Source organism: Scardinius erythrophthalmus (genome assembly GCF_964197995.2).
Source record: "Scardinius erythrophthalmus genome assembly, chromosome: 4".
Taxonomy (NCBI): domain Eukaryota; kingdom Metazoa; phylum Chordata; class Actinopteri; order Cypriniformes; family Leuciscidae; genus Scardinius; species Scardinius erythrophthalmus.
The window spans coordinates 23,081,512-23,100,599 of record NC_138224.1 but is presented as its reverse complement, the minus strand read 5'-3'; the positions used below and the strand labels follow the sequence as shown (position 1 = coordinate 23,100,599).

The window sequence follows — 19,088 nt, the reverse complement described above, 5'->3', positions numbered from 1 at the left end:
TCCCAGAACGTTCCCTGTAGGTTATTTTTAGGTTTAAATTTATAACCTAAAGAGAACGTTCTGGGAACGTTCCCTGCAGGTTGTTATTTAATAACCTAAAGAGAACCTTCCCAGAACGTTCCCTGCAGGTTATTTTTAGGTTTAATTTTTATAACCTAAAGAGAACCTTCCCAGAACGTTTCCTTGCAGGTTTTAGGTTTTATTTGTATAACCTAAAGAGAACGTTCTGGGAACGTTCTCTGCAGGTTATTATTTTAATATCACTTAGCCTACTATTAACAGGCAGATTACCAACTGACAACGTCGTCAGTACGGTCCCCTAAGGTTATAAGATAACCAACAACGTTCAGATCTATTCGCAATAACTTTTTATTAATGATATTTTAAATTATGTTATATTTTAATTCTATATGTTTATTTAAATGCTGCATGACTTTGAAGTGTTTTAATGCGCATGCGCGTGATCAAACACTGGAGCACGTGCGCAGCGCGAGAGCAGATGGAAACGTCATCGACAACTGACAAACAACAAAACTCCCGTCTCTCGCTGTTGGTTTCACTGCTTTCAGGTAAGTTTAGACAACAAAATCTCACAAATAATACACACAAACGCCCCTGACACATTTCTTACGTGTAATTGACACGCTTCTGTTAAATATTTATTTTAAAGAAATGATTTTATGTCTTTGAAAAAGTCCGTTAGCATCTACGCTAGCTAACCGGTTTCAAAAGACAACGTTAGGCCTAAGTTACGTTAAGTTGAGGTCTTATTTATGAAAGTTTGGGTTTTTAAACACATATTTAGTGTAGATAACAGTTTTTGATAGTTTTGCTGGTAATTTGTCAATGGGAAGTAAGCTAATTTATTTAGGCTAACCAAAAAGAATGCACTGTATTGTTAACTTAATCAGTGACGTTACTTACCAATATTGCTAAAATGTGATTTCAGAATAGCGAGAGAAAAAATAAAACTCTACAACAAGGGGTGAGTTATTGTTTAATCATGATAATAATTCCACATGCATTTATTTCACAATATATTATCTTAAGATTTGTATATATTTATCTTTTCTGCATTTCACCTCTGTTCTAGCTTGGTTCCTTGTAATAAACCTATCACATGTAATATTTTTGGCTCTGTGACAAACAGCATGTTATGTTCCTAGATCATCATGCTGTGATGGCCTGCTGCACTCCCTGTCCAAGAAAATCTCTATGAACCATATGACTAGTAAGCAAAACCACCTCAAACATGCAGTGCACTGCTGTCCAAAGGTTTGGGGTCTGTAAGATTTATGCTTTTGAAATAAGTCTCACATTTTAAAATCATTAACCCCAAGTTTTTTCAGTGAGATTGTCCTTGAGAAGCCTGTAAGCTAAATAATCAGCTAAATAATAGGCGACTAATACAATATTATAATGGTCATAGTTATAATAATTCATTTAACTATTATGATAACATGATATCCTGATGATTACTATATTTTATTTTATTTCTTTAGGTCTGTTTTGAATTATGTTGGCCAATGAGACTGACAACATACTGTCCAACTCAAAGGTATTTATGTATTTTTTTATTTTTTTTTATTGATCAATACTGAAATTCTTTGTACTTTTAAATGCGGTTCAGGGGGTCGACAACTTTAGGCAGTTATTTTTCACAGATTTATTTATTTAATGTTTATTTGACAGGGACAAATGCATAGAACATTGCTTTATAAAAAATACAAAGTAGATGCCATGCATACAGGTTTATAGCCATGACTAATTTGCAACCCCTAGATATCTTGGGCAGCTGTGGCTCATACTCTTAGCCTTTAAAAATGTTTGAATTGATATCCCCAATGCAATATCAGGGGGTAAATATATCATTAGAGTTCTTAAAGTTATGGCTTTGCTCTTGTTACCAGATGAGATAAAATCCCTATTGTTTGGCCCTGTATTCTTCAGGACAAGACCTTGATGCCATCCACAGTCAGTAGATGAAGAAGGTGAGTTTAGCCGAATTCAGTTCTCTTTCACTTTTTTTTTTTAGCTTAAACAGACACGTGCACGCAAAATGAAGTCAAAATGGCGAGTTTCCTCTTGTCTTGTGTTTTAAACAGAAAGAAAACGGATGCGTGTCATTTATATTAGTTCTGCGCATTCGTCTTAAAGGGACAGCAGCCTAACGTACCCGCAGCTGCTTGTGTCGCCAATGGTGATCAAACATCAAAAGAGAGAATGACTTGTAGCTTTAGCAAAGATACATTAATTTTATAGTTATTTTATTTTTGCACTGAAGACTTATTTTACATTTTGATAAATCAATTTCTGTACCTGATAAGTTAGATTTAACTGAAAAACATAATGCACTGCTTATTTCAACTGTGTTTTTCTTCTATTGTATTTATCTATGCTTGTTATCTATTGTAATTTTCTATGCAGGTTCACTCTACAAAATCCCCCCAATAGAGGTTATGCGGAGCGCCCAGCGGTTGAACCGGAAAGAGGTCTAAGCATTTCCGCTTTTCACTTCCGTACACATCTGCAGCGGTAGGTGATCTCTGAGTTTACTGTTAATTTTTGCTTATTACACTAAAATTCTTACTTCTGTTTTAATTAAAATGTCACGAAGGCTAAAATATCAGAAAAGGGAACATCCGAACAGCAGTTTTTGTTGTGTGCCGGTCTGCTCTATGTCGGGGAAAATGAGTAGTACAAATAGGTTCTGTACTCATAAAGTGACGTCAACATCAGCAGTAGCATTCGCCGTCAGGCAAGTGTTATTTAAATAAACTCCTGATGTACTTACAAACTTTCCAATGCCTCGTTTAATGAGTACAGAACCTATTTGTACTACTGTAGTAGTTTGGTACCATTCTGGGCATTATTAGTGGGGTAATTTACCAGATACAAACCTGGAGCCGTTAGCGCATGCACTAAACCATACGGCTGATATCTCTAAATAAACTCTAAATTTTTCAATATTGTGCAGCACTAATATTGAGCATATCTTAAAGTGAACCTGGAATGATAATTTGTGATACCAGATGAGATGTATGTATGATAGATTTTGAACTGTACTATTTTTTTATTTCAGGTTTTCTGGGATCCCAGCGGAAGGCATCAAGGCATCAGATGTTGGCCTGGACAGATGCACCTGTAAACTACACCGACCTTTGCTTTTGCATGGATGGCTGATTATTACCATGTTTTGTGAGGGTTTCATTATAGCAAAACTGAGCACCTGTGACAGTGGAATTTGTAGGTGTAAAGTCACAGAGATTAAAAAAAAAAATTGATAGCAGTTTCAAACTTTTTTTCACTTTCTTTCTCATAAACAACACAGCAGTTACAGGTTTTCAAATTCTTCATTGGAGGTGAGACTTATACATAAAAGGTAGAGCGAATTCGCAGGTCAGAGTTCACTAGACTTAAATATTATTTTCTCTGTTTTTTATTTGACTTCAGAGAGAGAGGCTTAATATGGGTATCCTTACCCCTATATAAAACATTCCTTTTTTGATTTGTAGTCTGAAATAATAAATAGTGCAATATAAATAAATGCAATGTATTGTTTTGAAATATATAAATTTTTCTATACACATTGATGCTGAAATATCTGAATAAATACATGATACCAGCAGCGCTCGTGCTCATATCTCCTACAGCTTGTGATCCCAATTGTGATCCACAATCCCACCTCACTCTTTTCATTTGCTCCAGATGAATATTAATGCCATTACAGGGCTTGAATTTTGGCATGGGATTGTGTGTCCATGTAACGCGTTGTCTTTTTATTTTCTTGTTAAATTTGCAGATGGTGTTGGGAGTTTAAATGTTTTGAGCGGAGTGAAGATTGGCACATTCATGTATATTGTATATAAATGAATACTTTTTCAACTTTATAGCCAAAGTTATAGGCTACAGTTTGCAAAAAGATCGTTTTAATTAAAATGTTTGTGCAGTTTTATTTGAAATATTTTCATGTTTGAAATATTAAATGTAAATTACTGTTCCTGAATACATTTTGCTAACGCTGTTTTTAATGACTTATTTTAGGTTGATAATTAAACAATGAATAAACAAAAACATGGATTGTGTGCTGATTTATTTATTTAATACAAACTGATTGATTTACTTATTAGTGATAGTTTCTGTAAATTCAATTTATTGTAATAATATATTCATAGGATTCTTAAGTGTTTGAACAATAAACAATGTAGAATATGTTGTTTGTAGACCTACAATTTGTGTACAGGCATATCAGGATGTGTAGACGTTAGGAGAACGTTCCGGGAACGTTCTGGGAACCTTTCGGCAACGTTCCGGGAACGTTCCCCTAACCTTCCGGGAACGTTACGAGAACCTTGCGGGAACCTTTCGGGAACGTTCTGGGAACCTTTCGGGAACGTTCCGGGAACGTTCCCCTAACCTATAGGGAACGTTCTATTAACGTAAAGAAAACTTTCCTGGCTAACCAATAGGGAACGTTCTTGGGAACGTTCTGGGAACGTTCTGGGAACCAAAAACTAACGTTCCCAGAACGTTCCCAGAACGTTAAATTGTTAGCTGGGCGGTCGTTGGTGTGGAGTTATCTTTATCGTTATCTTTATAGTTATCGTGCTTGGTGTGAACGGGCCTTTACTCTGAGGTCTGGTTTCAAGTATGATTCTTTTGAAGAGATGGTGCTTTATGTAATGTTATCTAGTGTACACTAAAATTCCCTTTTGACATTTGTACTTGCTTCTGTATACAGGGCACATTTATCAGACTTTTTCAAAGAATTTAATTTTCTATCAGAGTTAGATAATTAATATAATATCTTACTTGGTGATTTTAACATCCATGTAGATATATTCTAAACTCTATTGGAGTTAGACAACACGTTTCATTGTCGTAATCATACTTCGTCACATGGGATCAATGTTGATGACATTGAAATTCAGCAGCAGAGCGATAACATCTCAGATCATTCAGCATATTCTGTTTAACCAAGTTTGCAAAATCAACTCCTTGTTACAAATATGGTAGAACTATCACTTTTACCATCAAAGATTGCTGTGTTAACAATCTTTCTCCATTTATGTCAATTGAGGGAGTTTGGGTTCCTTGTCACCTTTGGCTTGATTAGTTGGGGTTTCAGTGGAAAGTAAAGGGTTTTTGGTTAAATCTATGAAATAAGGTATGTGGTTAACACAAGCTCAAGATATGTTCACATTTTATTCTATTACCAAAAAATCAGTAGGCCTAATTATCCCTTGTGTTTTGTAAGGTTTTTTTTTCTTGTCTTGAAAAGATTGTTGCCAATAAGTGGCTAAACGTCATTAGCCGAACAGGTAAACTCATCTACTCACTAGTTCACATTAGTTTTGGTCATGCAGTTATACTCTGTAACTTTGGAAAGATGTTAGTTTGTTTATCTATCTCAAGCAATATCTTTCAAAATTTCTCAATGAATCCCAAAACTGTTATTTTTTGAAGCAATTCAAATGCCTGCTTTATAATAAATCTAATTATTTTCCTATGTAGATTTTATATTCATAAATGTAAGTTTTCGAATTGTAAACCTATTTTTAATTTTATTTTTGGTATTCTTATATGAGATAAAACATTTACTTGATTACAATTTCATCTTCTCTTAACCCCAAAGGACTCAGAACAAGTGCAATCCGCATGACCTACAAACTTTTTACCTTAATGTTTAAATTTCTTTTAATAAAAGTAATGCCCTCTTTCTTTATTTTTTTCATTCTCATTTATTTTTAGTTACTGTCTAGTTCTGTTTTTGTTTTGTGCTCTGGTGTTGTTGAAGTGTTTTATTTAACTATTCTTTATATTTGTTATTCTTAATACTAATTGTTGTGTTCAATTTTTTTTTTGTTCCACACTGTAGTAAACTGAATGTTCAAATAAAGCATAAAAAAAACCTCTTTCACAGCCTTGTGTTTATAAACATTTTCTTGCAAACTACTTCAGGGAAAACTGAAAGTTGTCAGAAGCTTAGTAATGGTAATGTTGAAGTCATATGACCATGGTGTAGTTCATTTATAGCTCTTTACTTCTGCCGATTGCATTTGAACTTGAACTTTCATAAAAGCTTTGTTAATTTGTCAAGATTATTATGATAAACTAGATGTGTGAGAATCATACATTTTTGTTGGTCACAGAGCTTATTTTCTACAATTTTCCAAATGCAAAGGAAACCAGGGTGATGTCAACTTCCGGGTTGGCCTACAAAAATACGTCATCACTGTCTTGTATGAAGTAACAAAGCCTTATTTGCTGAAATGAGGTGGCTTGGCAAGTTTGACACGTTTCGAAACAAGACATTTGTAAATGTTTTGCAACTTCATGAACGAAGCAGTGTTTTTTAAAAAAAATACAAATTAATTTGTAATTAATACAAAATTAATATTCTGTCATTAATTACTCACCCTCATGTCATTCTAAACCCGTAACGGGTTGTGAGACATGAGGGTGAGTAAATGACAGAATTTTCATTTTGAGGTATACTATCCCTTTAAGTTTTAAATATGTTAATTCATGAAAGGTAATAATTTGGGGGAAAACTAATTATTGATTTGCCCTTCATATTATTAACCCTTCACATTTACATTTGGCAGACGTTTTTATCCAAAGCGACTTACATTGCATTTCAAGGTACACATTTACATTCTTATCAGTTCTTGCTTTCACTGGGAATCGAACCCATGACCTTGGTGTTGCAAGCGCCAATGCTCTACTGTTTGAGCAACAGGAAAGCCCATTAAGCCAATTTGTGCGATATTCGACAAAACACTTTTAAGCAAAAAAAATAAATCAACAAGCTTTTTTATGTGTATTTTCATAAAGATGTACAGAAAAGGTGTATATATTACCAACATAAATATGACAACATGCACATTTACTGCTGAATTACCACTTGATACAAAAAGCGCATGTAAAGCGTTTAACAAACTGGGACTTCCTTAAAAACAGCCTTCCACTGAAGCTTCGCACATACAGCATAAAGAGAAATAAAACAGGACTAGGGTCCTAAAATAGATTGAACAACAACTTCAAAATGCTGCTGGCAAATCTCCCTATCAAATATCAAATGGATATTAAAGCTGTCGGATCAGTTATTACATTCAGCTGACACACACACACACACACACGTAAGTACAAAACAAAGTAATACTGACACTTTGGGTTGGCTAAACATGTTCAACTCCAAAAGCCCTTTAGTGCAAAAGAGTTTTCAAAACTGAAACTCGAAGTCGACCGTCACCAAACGCGAAGAAATCACAGCGGAGAAAAAAAAAAAAAGCAGTGTCACGTTTAAGAACAAAGTGTCTTTGTGGACGGAGATGTTTCCAAGAACTGTGCTCAGGTGCTGTCGTCATCCTTCTCCGTAGAAGTTCTTCTCCGTCATTCCTCTCAGGAGATACGTCATGTTCACTAGTATTTGGATATCATAAATCCCCTTGACAACATCAAGTAACGACAATCGTGTAAGTAAAGGAGGACGTTTGCTGGACATTAGCAATGGGCTATCAAAAGGATAGTGTGTGTTATATATCAGCTGGTTAGTGATGTATTAAGGCCTAGAGCTGCGAGGAAACGTCCTTTGGAAAATATACTATGCACAAAATCAGCAATATGGTGAAACCTACGAGTGTCTCTTGAGGGAGGGAGGAAGGGAGACGGCTGTGGTCGGTGCATTTCACTGAGTATCTAAGCAGCAGTGTATTTACAAGAACGACATTCGTTTTTTGTGTTTCATTTCCCACTACACACTTCCCTTTCGCATCACTTTAGTTCCAGGTCTCGAGCCGTTCTGAGGGTGTCTCGCTGAAGAACAGGCACTTCTTGATGGAGTTTGTTCCCTTTTCCTCTTCTCCGTCACTGTTGTGAACTGTTTGTAGTTTTTTTTTGGTTCTCTGATGGTGGTTCCTCAGGGGCCTGATGTGAGGAGGCACTTGGTAACTGTTTTTTGAGGAGTCTGGAAATGCTATGTCATCAAAATGGGCTTTTGTCTCACCTCCAGAATATCTAAAAAGGAAACATTAGAGCCATTAGCATTACAATTAATGTTCAAGGCTAATGTACAGAAAATAAGTTTGTTTGTATGAATGGCAAGCCATTTTAGCTTAAAATGTTCCCAGCGTTACTCGTCGTAATTGCATTCTTACTAGCAACAATTGAGTTAGAGAGCTCTCCAATTCATTTCTTACTAATAACATTTAAGCTCTCCAGTTCAATTCTTACTAGTAACATCTGAGCTCTCTATTCAATTCTTACTAGTAACATTTGAACTCTCTATTCAGTTCTTACTAGTAACACTTGAATTCTCAATTCAATTCTTACAAGTAACATTTGATTTCTCTGTTCAATTCTTACAGGTAACATTTGAGCTCTCCAGCTCAATTCTTACAAGTAACATTTGAGCTCTCTATTCAATTCTTACTAGTAACATTTGAACTCTCTATTCAGTTCTTACTAGTAACACTTGAATTCTCTATTCAATTCTTACTAGTAACATTGATTTCTCTATTCAATTCTTACAGGTAACATTTGAGCTCTCCAGTTCAATTCTTACAAGTAACATTTGAGCTCTCTAACTCAATTCTTTCAAGTAACATTTGAGCTCTCTATTCAATTCTTACTAGTAACATTTGAACTCTCTTATGGCAAGCCGTTTTAGCTTAAATTGTACCCAGCATTACTCGTTGTAATTGCATTTTTACTAGTAAGAATTAAATTTGAGAGCTCTACAATTCAATTCTTACTAGTAGCAATTCCAATTAGAGAGCTCTCTAATTCAATTATTACTAGTAAAAATTACAATTAGAGAGCTCTTTAATTCAATTCTTACTAGTAACAATTCCAATTAGAGAGCTCTACAAATGAATTTTTACTAGTCATATGTCTCCATTGACTTCCATTCATTTTTAATTGTGGAGCTCTACAATTGAATTGTTACTAGTAAGAATTCCAATTAGAGAGCTCGACAATTGAATTGTTACTAGTAAGAATTCCAATTAGAGAGCTCTCTAATTCAATTATTACTAGTAACAATTACGATTAGAGAGCTCTCTAATTAAATTTTTACTAGTAAAAAAACGAATTAAAGATATGTATATTTGCAGAGCTCTGTAATTGCATTCTTACTAGTAACAACTGAATTAGAGAGCTCTCTAATTTGAATTGTTACTAGTAATAATTGGATTAGAGAGCTCTCTAATTAGAATTCTTACCAGTAAGAATGTAAGAATTGAATTAAAGAGCTCTGCAATTGCATTCTTACTAGTAACAATTCAATCGTAGAGCTCTCTAATTGTAATTCTTACTGGTAACAATTCAATTGACCGTTCGCAAAAGCCACGCCCCCTAGTTATTGTTACTACGCCCGTCAAACAATTGAGAACCAGACATAGCCATGGCTGGGTTGAGCTCCATACCTATTGGTATAAGTGATTGGTTTTGGAGTAATGCAGCAGACATATCCTCCAGGGCACGACAGAAAGGGCTGCAATCTAGTTTAGGTTACAAAGATTCAGTTTCTACCTGTTCTATCAGAGGTATGACAGGTTAGCTATGCTAGCTAAGCTAAGGATGACGACCAACCTAAACAAGTAACGTTATTAGCCTACAGTTTCCCCACCTTTCATCATCGCATATGTTCTAGCGCTACGTGTCTTTAAACATTTCATACTGCACTCGCTCGCTCGCGTCCTATTCGCTTTGGACGCGCGAATGGATTCAGAATGTTCAAGCGTCGAACTAGACGCGATACACGCGAATTTGATGCTCTATTCGCGTTTGGTGTGAACGCAGCATAATGAACAGGCTCCGATGTCAAGATTGCAATGCTGTTGTGTGTGTGTGTGTCAGAGAGAGAGACACGGGCGCGATCGAACAGTGGAAACATAAAAATAAATACTCTGTCATTTTATTCATACAGGACATAATTAAAACTGCAAAGTGTTGTAAGAGTAACTTACTTAAATTACTTATTGATAACTGATATGCTAAGTTAGCTCGCTAGCTTTACTTACAGCAGACATATGTATGCTTATTAATCTTCGAGGCATTTAGCTGTGAGTGAGGTCTCCCACACTGCTTAATCCATTGTCGGCATCTTTCCGCTTGGGTCTTGGGCTTTGGAAAGGCAAAAAAAAAAACAACGACCCCTCCCTCTAAACTTTTGGGGTACCTGGTGTCAGACTTGCAGATGCCGTAGGAGCATCGTTTCACCATCTTGCTGAAATCGCAATGTTTGACGGAGGTCCTTCTACTTAGTTACAGTTGCTGAGCTAGGATTGGACGAGGACCGTTTGAGGGCGGGGTTTTGCGAACGGTCAATTGTACAGCTCCATAATTAAAAATGGAGACATATGACTAGTAAAATTTCATTTATAGAGCTCTCTAATAGGGCTGAAACGATTAGTCGACATTGTCGACAACGTCGACAATAAAAAATTGTCGACAAATATCTTTGTTGTCGAGTAGTCGTTTGATCCAACGTGACCTAATGTAAGGGCCTGCAATATCGCGATTTGACCGCTACGGCGCTGTAGCGCTAGAGTGTAATGCAGCCGTTATAATGCTATTGCGGTAGAAGAAAACACAGCGCGAATTATGACGGAGTGCAAACGAATCCGAACTAGCTAGGTGTGTGAAAGTTTCACAAAACTTCAAACCAAGAATGCTGTCGTGTGCAATGCATGCAAGGCGGAACTTGCTTTTCACGGGAGCACAACATGCATGTTAAAACACTAACGTAAATAACTTAACTAGCAGTACATCTCTTTTTAGAGAATGCAATACTACTAATAATAGCAATAATATTAACAATAATAATATAATTACAGTAATGTGATGATTATTTTTGCATAGAATAAAGCTTGATCGAGCTTAGGAGTCAGGGCTGTTTTTTTATTGTAACTATTAGTTATTACAGTCTTATCACTTGCCTGTATTTTGTTCCATATTCATGAAGACTTACAAAAAGAGATGTTATGAAGAATATCATGTCAGTTATTTTTTTATACAGTAAATTAAAAGGTGAATGAGAATGTCTCTGTCAGCTCAGCTGTCAATTTTTTTTAAATTGTGTTCTTATAATAATTGTTTGCAGTTTAAGTTTGTCTGTAATGCAGCTGATAATTTTTTTGTTTATTTTTTTCTATTGAAAGAGAACCGAATATTTAACCAATGCTTTTTGCATTTGTGTGTGATTTGAGTTGGACAGAAATCTGAAAACTTAAAGAGAATGACCTGTTTAGTTGGCTCAAAGTTCATTAAACCAACCATTTCAAAAGCTGAAGTGATTTTCTTTTTTATATTATAGTTAGAATATGTATAACTCAGTGTTTTAACTAATTGAAAAGGCTGAATAATCGTTCCAAACTTACTGATTAGTCGGCGAAATAATCGACGATTAGTCGATTAATCGTTCTAATAATCGTTAGATTAATCGATTATCAAAATAATCGTTTGTTGCAGCCCTACTCTCTAATTGGAATCGTTACTAGTAAAGAATTGAATTAGAGAGCTCTGTAAATGTAATTCTTACTAGAAATAATTAAATTAGAGAGCTCTCTAATTGTAATTTTTACTTGTAATAATTGAATTAAAGAGCTCTCTAGTTGTAATTGCTACTAGTAAGAATTGAATTGTAGAGCTCTCAAATTGAAATCTTACTAGTAAAATTGCAATTACAACGAGTAATGCTGGGTACAATTTAAGCTAAAACGGCTTGCCATACTCTATTCAGTTCTTACTAGTAACACTTGAATTGTCTATTCAATTCTTACTAGTAACATTTGAGCTCTTTTATTCAAGTCTTACTAGTAACATTTGATTTCTCTATTCAATTCTTACTTGTAATATTTGATTTCTCTAATTCAGTTCTTACTAGTAACATTTGAGGTCTCTAATTCAATTCTTACTAGTAACATTTGAGCTCTCCATTTCAATTCTTACAAGTAACATTTGATTTCTCTAATTCAATTCTTACTAGTAACATTTGAGGTCTCTAATTCAATCCTTACTAGTAACATTTGAGCTCTCTAATTCGATTATTGCTAGTAACATTTGAGCTCTCTAGTTCAAATTCTTGCTAGTAAGAAATCCAATTAGATTTACTCTTACTATTAAAAAATTAATTAGATGCAAAACAGATTTGAGATTACGCCCATTTCCCTTGCAAATCCCACCTGCTTTAGATGTTGTACACATTACAATACTTCACAATAAAAGCCCTATTAGCACTTTCATTGTGTCAGAATAACCACAAGACTGAGATGACAACTCGGATATATTTTGTGATTAAAAAATAATATTTAATCACTACATTAATTCACATCTTTATACTCCTGAAAATGCTTGAGAGCAAAGAAAACTCACCAGTAAGGTGCCCTCAACCAAACAAAATATCATTTCATTTTGGTGTTTAACATGTATGCAGAAGTTGAGCTACATATAATTGTTAGGCTTTTCATCACGACAAATGAGTTTTAAAATGTATTTCTTTCTCTTGTTTTATCCATCATGATTGTTTTAATTTTCCAATAATTATATGTGAATTACAGAGTGATGGAAAATGGCACTATTGTACTAGCGCACCATTTTCATTACAGCATCTATATGGGAATTTAACTTGCATAAATCAGAAAATCACACTTTTTTCTTTCTTTTTTTTGTCCAACAGTTTATAAATTTGTCAGACATTGAGACATTTTACGCAGCTTTACAGTCATAACAGGAAAATAATGATTCAATGATGCAAACAGAATTTTCGTTGGCTAAACAGAGCAAAAACAGACAATATTGTATATATAACTCACTCTTGTAAGTTAAAATGCTCGCGATCGCGCTTATGCACTGATATTTGGGAAAACGTCACTCTTGCTTGTGTCATATTCATATTACTTAACCCCTAAGTCATAAGTATATATAAAAAACACATACAGGGATATTTTCCCCCCATAACCTGAATTCTAGGGCCAATCTAACATTCTAATAGGCTTCATCACACAGAGAATGCTTTTGAACTCTCGAGACATGTTTTTGTTTGCTTTTTGCAAAGTGAGTGACATACTCAATAACATTAAAATGACAATTACGATATTACTGTAGACGATAAATAAATATCGCACAGCCAAATCCAAACCCATAGCCAAAATGACCATCCCGTGATGTAACAGGACCCAGCCTCAGCAATATTTTGTGAGTGGATAATGTGAATAAAACCCTTGCGATGCTGAACAAAATAGGCATCATTTTACAGCCAGGTAATTTACAACCCATAAATAAATATGCATATAATTGTGTATATATTTTCTGTTTGAGTGTAAAGCTTACAGTACATAGCCTACATCTTTCTTCTCTATAAACCATAATATTATGATTTAATCAACACTAAAATCATTGGAGCCTCAGTGCTGCTATTCATCATTAAAACTTTATGAAATGACGAGGCACGATTAATCAATGAATGTGCTGAATCGAGAGCGCTGTAAGAGTTCTTACTAGTAAGAATCGCTACTGTAGAGCTCTAAAATTGTCTTTACTAGAAAGAATGCCTTTACAGAGCTCTTCGACTGCATTCTTACTAGAAAGAATTCCAATTATAGAGATCTTACTCTACATTTTAAGCTAAAACGGCTTGCCATTTGTATGGAGGGCAGGTGTGTTGTACCTGTGGTGATACGATGCAAAGGAAGAGTCACATAGGTGAGATGAGAATACAGCAGAAAATACTCCTCTTTTCTGTTCAGCTTGAGCCAAGAACCCACCAGCGAGCGGCCCGTCCCTGATAGAGAGCGGGAGCGCAGGTTTGTAGTGTTGCACAGGTCTGAGGAGAGAGAAAAGAACCTTACATTTTACTTGGGATGGAAAGCCTGACAACCTAACCATTTAAACTATTTTAACTCCAGATCCGTGTGGGCTAGATTCAAAATATTTTTTTCCTTTGAATTACTTGAAGTAAAATCTAAAAATTTGTCTTTTTGGCAGTTTAATTTCCACCGTGAAAATATTGTAAAGATATGTTAATGAATTGTCCCGCCGACAGCCATTTGCACAAATTGATCTATTCGTTTTATTGATCAATATATATTTACGCAATGTCCAAACTTAACAAAACTTGATACACATAGACAACAGGGGCCGGTTGCACCAGCTGTGCTAAGTTACAACTTAGCCTAGTTTTGCCATAAATGGACACTAAGTTACGACTTAAGCACTTCTAAATATTTTTGCGTTGCACCATTAAACTTAGTTGAAGTGTAACTCTACGTATAAACTAAACATTTACGGCAGCCTCCAATCAGTAGTTTACTGTTGGAATAAAATATCAGACAGACTGAACTGCATCAATAAGCTCTTCTTTTACCTGACAGACTTCAATTCTTTAGCCATATGTGATAATGCTGACATTTACACTCGCTTACATTTTAAGAGAGAGAACATTATGTGAAAAGATTACTTTGTTAGTGGCTCTTGAACACGAACCCGTCCTAAACAGCTTGCCGCTGTGTGCATCGGTCTATGTTGTGCATGTCAAATATCAATCAATAAATGTAATGTCTTATGTTTTTTGTATCAATATTTATTTATTGATCCTTATTAATATTTATGGCATTTCAAACAACTTTTCCTCATGTATTTGAAGGCTGCTATTGGATCATCGAGACTAAACGTCACATTATGTTACTACGCATTACTTTATGGAGAGCTTACGACCTACTAGCAACGTTCTGCCTTACGAACAAATGGTGCAACGGAATAAAGTACAGATTTAGTTACAAACTAGCTAGTAGTTACTAAGCCTCTAGTGTGGACTTTTCGTTCCAATTTAAGAAAGCACTTACGAACGGCTGGTGCAACCCTACCCAGGATATTCTGAGGCTGCACACAAGTTTTGTTAAATTCCACCCATTTCTCCTACAACTTCAAACCCACGGTAACTCCACAACTCTATGATCCATGAAGTTGAAATTTGGTACACATGCTAATACGTTCATTAAATATCACTCTGATACATCAGCAAACATGGTAGCCAATCATATTTCAGCATTTTCTCAATGTAAATGACAGATGAGGGATTTAAAGGATTAGTTCACTTTCAAAAATGTTTTTGCTTATAATTTACTCACCCCGATGTCATCCAAGATATCCATGTCTTTCTTTCTTCAGGCGAAAAGAAATTAAGGTTTTTGAGGAAAACATTCCAGGATTTTTCTCCATATAATGGACTTCAATGGCAATCAACGGTTTGAAGGTTCAAATGTCAGTCTCAATGCAGCTTCAAAGTCTCTACACGATCCCAGTCGAGAAATAAGGGTCTTATCTAGCGAAACGATCAGTCATTTTCTAAAATATATATATATACCATCACCATAAAATATATATGTACCATCTCTGAGATGTGCAACGCATTGCGTCGTCATGTTGGAAAGGTCACGCGTCACATCATCTATCTAAGTTATTTGTCTGTGTACTCCAGTTCAAAAAGGTAGGGAAGGCCGAAAAATTCCATCTTATTTTCTCCTCCAACTTCAAAATCATCCGACATCTTTGTTTTAATTTATTATTATTTATTTATTTTTCGTGACCCATCCAACGTGATGATACGTGGCGCATCGCAGAGATGGTACAAGACGGGCATTTGTGGTTAAAAAGTGTATACTGTATATATATATATTTTTTTTTTTTTTTTTTTTTTTTTTTTTTTTTTTTGAAAATGACCGATCTTTCGCTATATAAGACCCTTATTTCTAGGCTGGGACCGTGTAGAGACTTTGAAGCTACATTGAAACGGACATTTGAACCTTCTTTGAACATTGGAATAGTTGGTTGCCATTGAAGTCCATTCTGTTTAGAAAAATCCTGGAATGTTTTCCTCAAAAACCTTAATTTCTTTTCAACTGAAGAAAGAATACATTTATTAATGAGTGAATTATCAGCAAAACATTTTTTGAAAGTGAACTAATCCTTTAATACTAATGTTGTCCACAAGAGGAAGCCACTGGTTAAGAAATGCTTTTAATTATTATCTCTTTCTGATCATTTAAATGGCTGAATATTTCCTCATTTTCTTTTTTCTTTTCTTTCATTTTCAGTTTGTCTCGTTTAGAACTGGTTAGTAATAGTGGAGATTCCAGACTGTCGATTCTACACCGCTGTCTTTGTAGGACAAACACACATTATCTAGAGACACATGGCAGCTATATTACATAATTGTCTAAATGAGCTATTGGTGCTTGGACCCTGATAAATCGCAGCTTGCGGCTATATTAAAAATGCATTGTTTCAGGTTTCCTAGTCCTGTAAGTGGCCCCTAAGTAAATAACTAATGATCTTTGCAACAGAAGTGAATCAATCAATCAAAAGAAACTTTAGCTGGACAATAACTTTATTCTAGAGCTGCTTGTAAAGCCAAAACAATCTATGTTACTGTAATTTCTTATTATCACTGTAAAGCTGCTTTGAAACAATCTGTATTGTTAAAAGCGCAATATAAATTAAGGTAAAAAAACAAAGCAAAAGTAGAGGTAATCAGAATACTGTGTGTTTTGACCAATCGCAGAGCTACTTCGATTCTTTGGCTCAGTAATTCGCAGTTTAAGACTGCAGGAGATCATCAATAAATCAGAACATAGATAGATGCTGGAAACTTGTCATTTTATAATTAGAATACATATAGCTAACTGACCTCTAAAAAAGTAAAAAAAAAATTGTTTTAAAATCATTTTAAAAATACAAATCTATAAGATACGGCACTAAAACGGTTCACTGTTGTTTAATGTCACTACTGTTCCAGTGTGTTTGTGTACCTTCATCATCCTCCTCTCTGAAAAACTCCTCACTGTCGTTGGCCGAGTGCGATTTCTTCATCTCAGCGTTTCGGTTTCGGGGCACTTTCCGGCGAAGTGAAGGTGAGAAGAAGGAGGGTCTGTTTCTCTCTGGGGTAGGGGGAGTGCTGAATGATGTCACCTAGAAGGAAAACAGGACTGTCAATTCGGTTAAAAATGCACATGAATTAATTATACGATACAAGATTCGATTGATTCATTTTATTAATTGTTGTTTTTGTTTGTTTTTGTGTACTAAATTAATGTGCTAAATTGATGCCCCAATGAAAATCAAAGTTGGAACACTTTTTTTAAAGGGTTGTTTAACACAAACCTTATGTTATCATCAGTTATGCATGTGTTCCACATTATGGAAAATAATAATGTTAGCATTTGGTATTTTTTAAGAGGACTAGTTAATTTAGGGATTTTTTCGGCTACTGTATTTTCAAAATCTGTTTTTTTTTTTTTTTATTGATTTATATCACATGATGTTTGAGACAATAGCCTCTTTCACACATACAGTCTTTACTGGTAAATTACCTTTAAATTATGAGAAAATGTAACTTTACCAGAAAACTACTGGTATGATGCTGTGTCAACAAAGAATAAAGGTGATGCTTTGACATAAGAAGTCTGCTTTGGGCCAATTCATTCATTCATTACATTTATATAGTGCTTTTCTCAGCACTCAGGGGAATCTCCTCAACCACCACCAATCATAAAGCTCTGTTAGAGCTTATTGTACTATAGTAACTGCAGGACTATATTTTGCCTAATTTATCTTTAATTTAATAGCACAGTGAATATTTAGAGCTGCTCCAGCAGGGCTCAACCAGTAAAGATCAGTGAGTGAACTTATTTTTGTCTTTTGTTGTTAGATTAGCATTTAGGACAAAGACAGCAACAGGTTTATTAGGCTGCTGTCACTTTAAGAGCTGTACTTATTCAACATACTGTTACAAAACTGTTTACGTTCACTTAAGACATAACTGACTATGTTTCACAAGGATACTTGCCTATACTCAGCCTATAATTTAACAATATTTTGAACTCGATTTAATAGTCTATTTGAGCACTGCCTCCTGGGATGTTTACACATAGAACAATTTTTTAAAACATCATGTGATTACTTTAGTGCCTTCCTGTAATAATGTAGGGTACCACTTCTTATACATAAATCATGTAACAGTTCATGTTTTTAGTTGCACAAATGATGCATATGTGCTGAGTGAACGATCAGCAATCAAGAGCATACAACAGAAGTCTCTCTCTCTCTCTCTTTCTCTCTTTCTCCACACCAAACTCGCTCATCCATGTCTTTATGGACCTTGCTTTGTGCACTGGTGCGCAGTCATGTTGGAACAGGAAGGGGCCATCCTTAAACTGTTCCCACAAAGTTGGGAGCATGAAATTGTCCAAAATGTATTGGTATGCTGAAGCATTAAGATTTCTTTTCACTGGAACTAAAGGGCCAAGCCAAACCCCTGAAAATCAACCCCACACCACAATCCCCCCTCCACCAAACTTTACACTTGGCACAATGCAGTCAGGCAAGTACCGTTCTACTGGCAAACGACAAACCCAGACTCGTCCATCGGATTGCCAGACAGAGAAGCGTGATTCGTCACTCCAGAGAACACGTCTCCACTTCTAGTGTCCAACGGCTGCTTTACACCACTGCATCCGATGCTTTGCATTGCACTTGTGACTCAGCCATGGAAACCCATTCCATTAAGCTCTCTACACACTGTTCTTGAGCCAATCTGAAAGCCACATGAAGTTTGGAGGACTGTACCTATTGACTTCTGCGTACTATGCGCCTCAGCATGCGCTGACCCCGCTCTGTGATTTTACGTGCTGTTCCCAATTGCTTCCACTTTGTTATAATACCACTAACAGTTGACCATGGAATATATAGTAGTGAGGAAATTTCACAAATGGACTTATTGCGCAGGTGTCAACCTATCACAGTGCCACGCTTGAATTCACTGAGCTCCTGAGCAGTGTTAATTTCATTAATGAAAACTATGACGAAAAATGTTCGTTGACGACCTTGTTTCCCCTGACTAAGACAAGACAATGAGAGACGACACCCCCGTCATTAAACGATAACTGTGACTATATCAACACATGCAATATCGTTGACGAAAAAAGACGAGACTGAAATGTGTTTAAACTTTTTTTAAACTTGACCAAAACCACTTGTTTGTGTCAAATAAAGGAGACGACAACACATTGACTGTTTTTACGAGCGTT

At 35.4% G+C, this 19,088-nt stretch overlaps 1 protein-coding gene and 1 long non-coding RNA gene across 4 annotated transcripts in view; one reads left to right on the top strand and one right to left on the bottom strand.

The window, feature by feature from the left end:
* The first annotated feature begins 844 nt into the window (after positions 1 to 844).
* LOC308690021 lies at positions 845 to 4,062 on the top strand. 2 transcript variants are annotated; one of them, XR_014030109.1, is made up of 6 exons: positions 845 to 985; positions 1,167 to 1,231; positions 1,503 to 1,558; positions 1,951 to 1,991; positions 2,428 to 2,535; positions 3,083 to 4,062. It is a non-coding gene; the product is annotated as an uncharacterized lncRNA (long non-coding RNA). The 2 variants fall into 2 exon arrangements; XR_014030110.1 differs by having other exon boundaries at positions 852 to 985; positions 1,911 to 1,991.
* A 2,501-nt stretch (positions 4,063 to 6,563) lies between these two features.
* kiaa0930 overlaps positions 6,564 to 19,088 on the bottom strand; it is a 39,189-nt gene continuing 26,664 nt past the window's right edge. Inside the window, exons 8-10 of one of the 2 annotated variants that reach the window (XM_081364224.1) lie at positions 16,812 to 16,971; positions 13,673 to 13,828; positions 6,564 to 8,019 (exon numbers count right to left, since the gene is read on the bottom strand). In XM_081364224.1, the coding sequence (XP_081220350.1) occupies positions 7,979 to 8,019; positions 13,673 to 13,828; positions 16,812 to 16,971 (357 nt within the window). In that variant the 3' untranslated portion in view covers positions 6,564 to 7,978. The remainder of the gene's footprint in view (positions 8,020 to 13,672; positions 13,829 to 16,811; positions 16,972 to 19,088) is intronic. The other variant, XM_081364225.1, reaches the window with a different exon arrangement.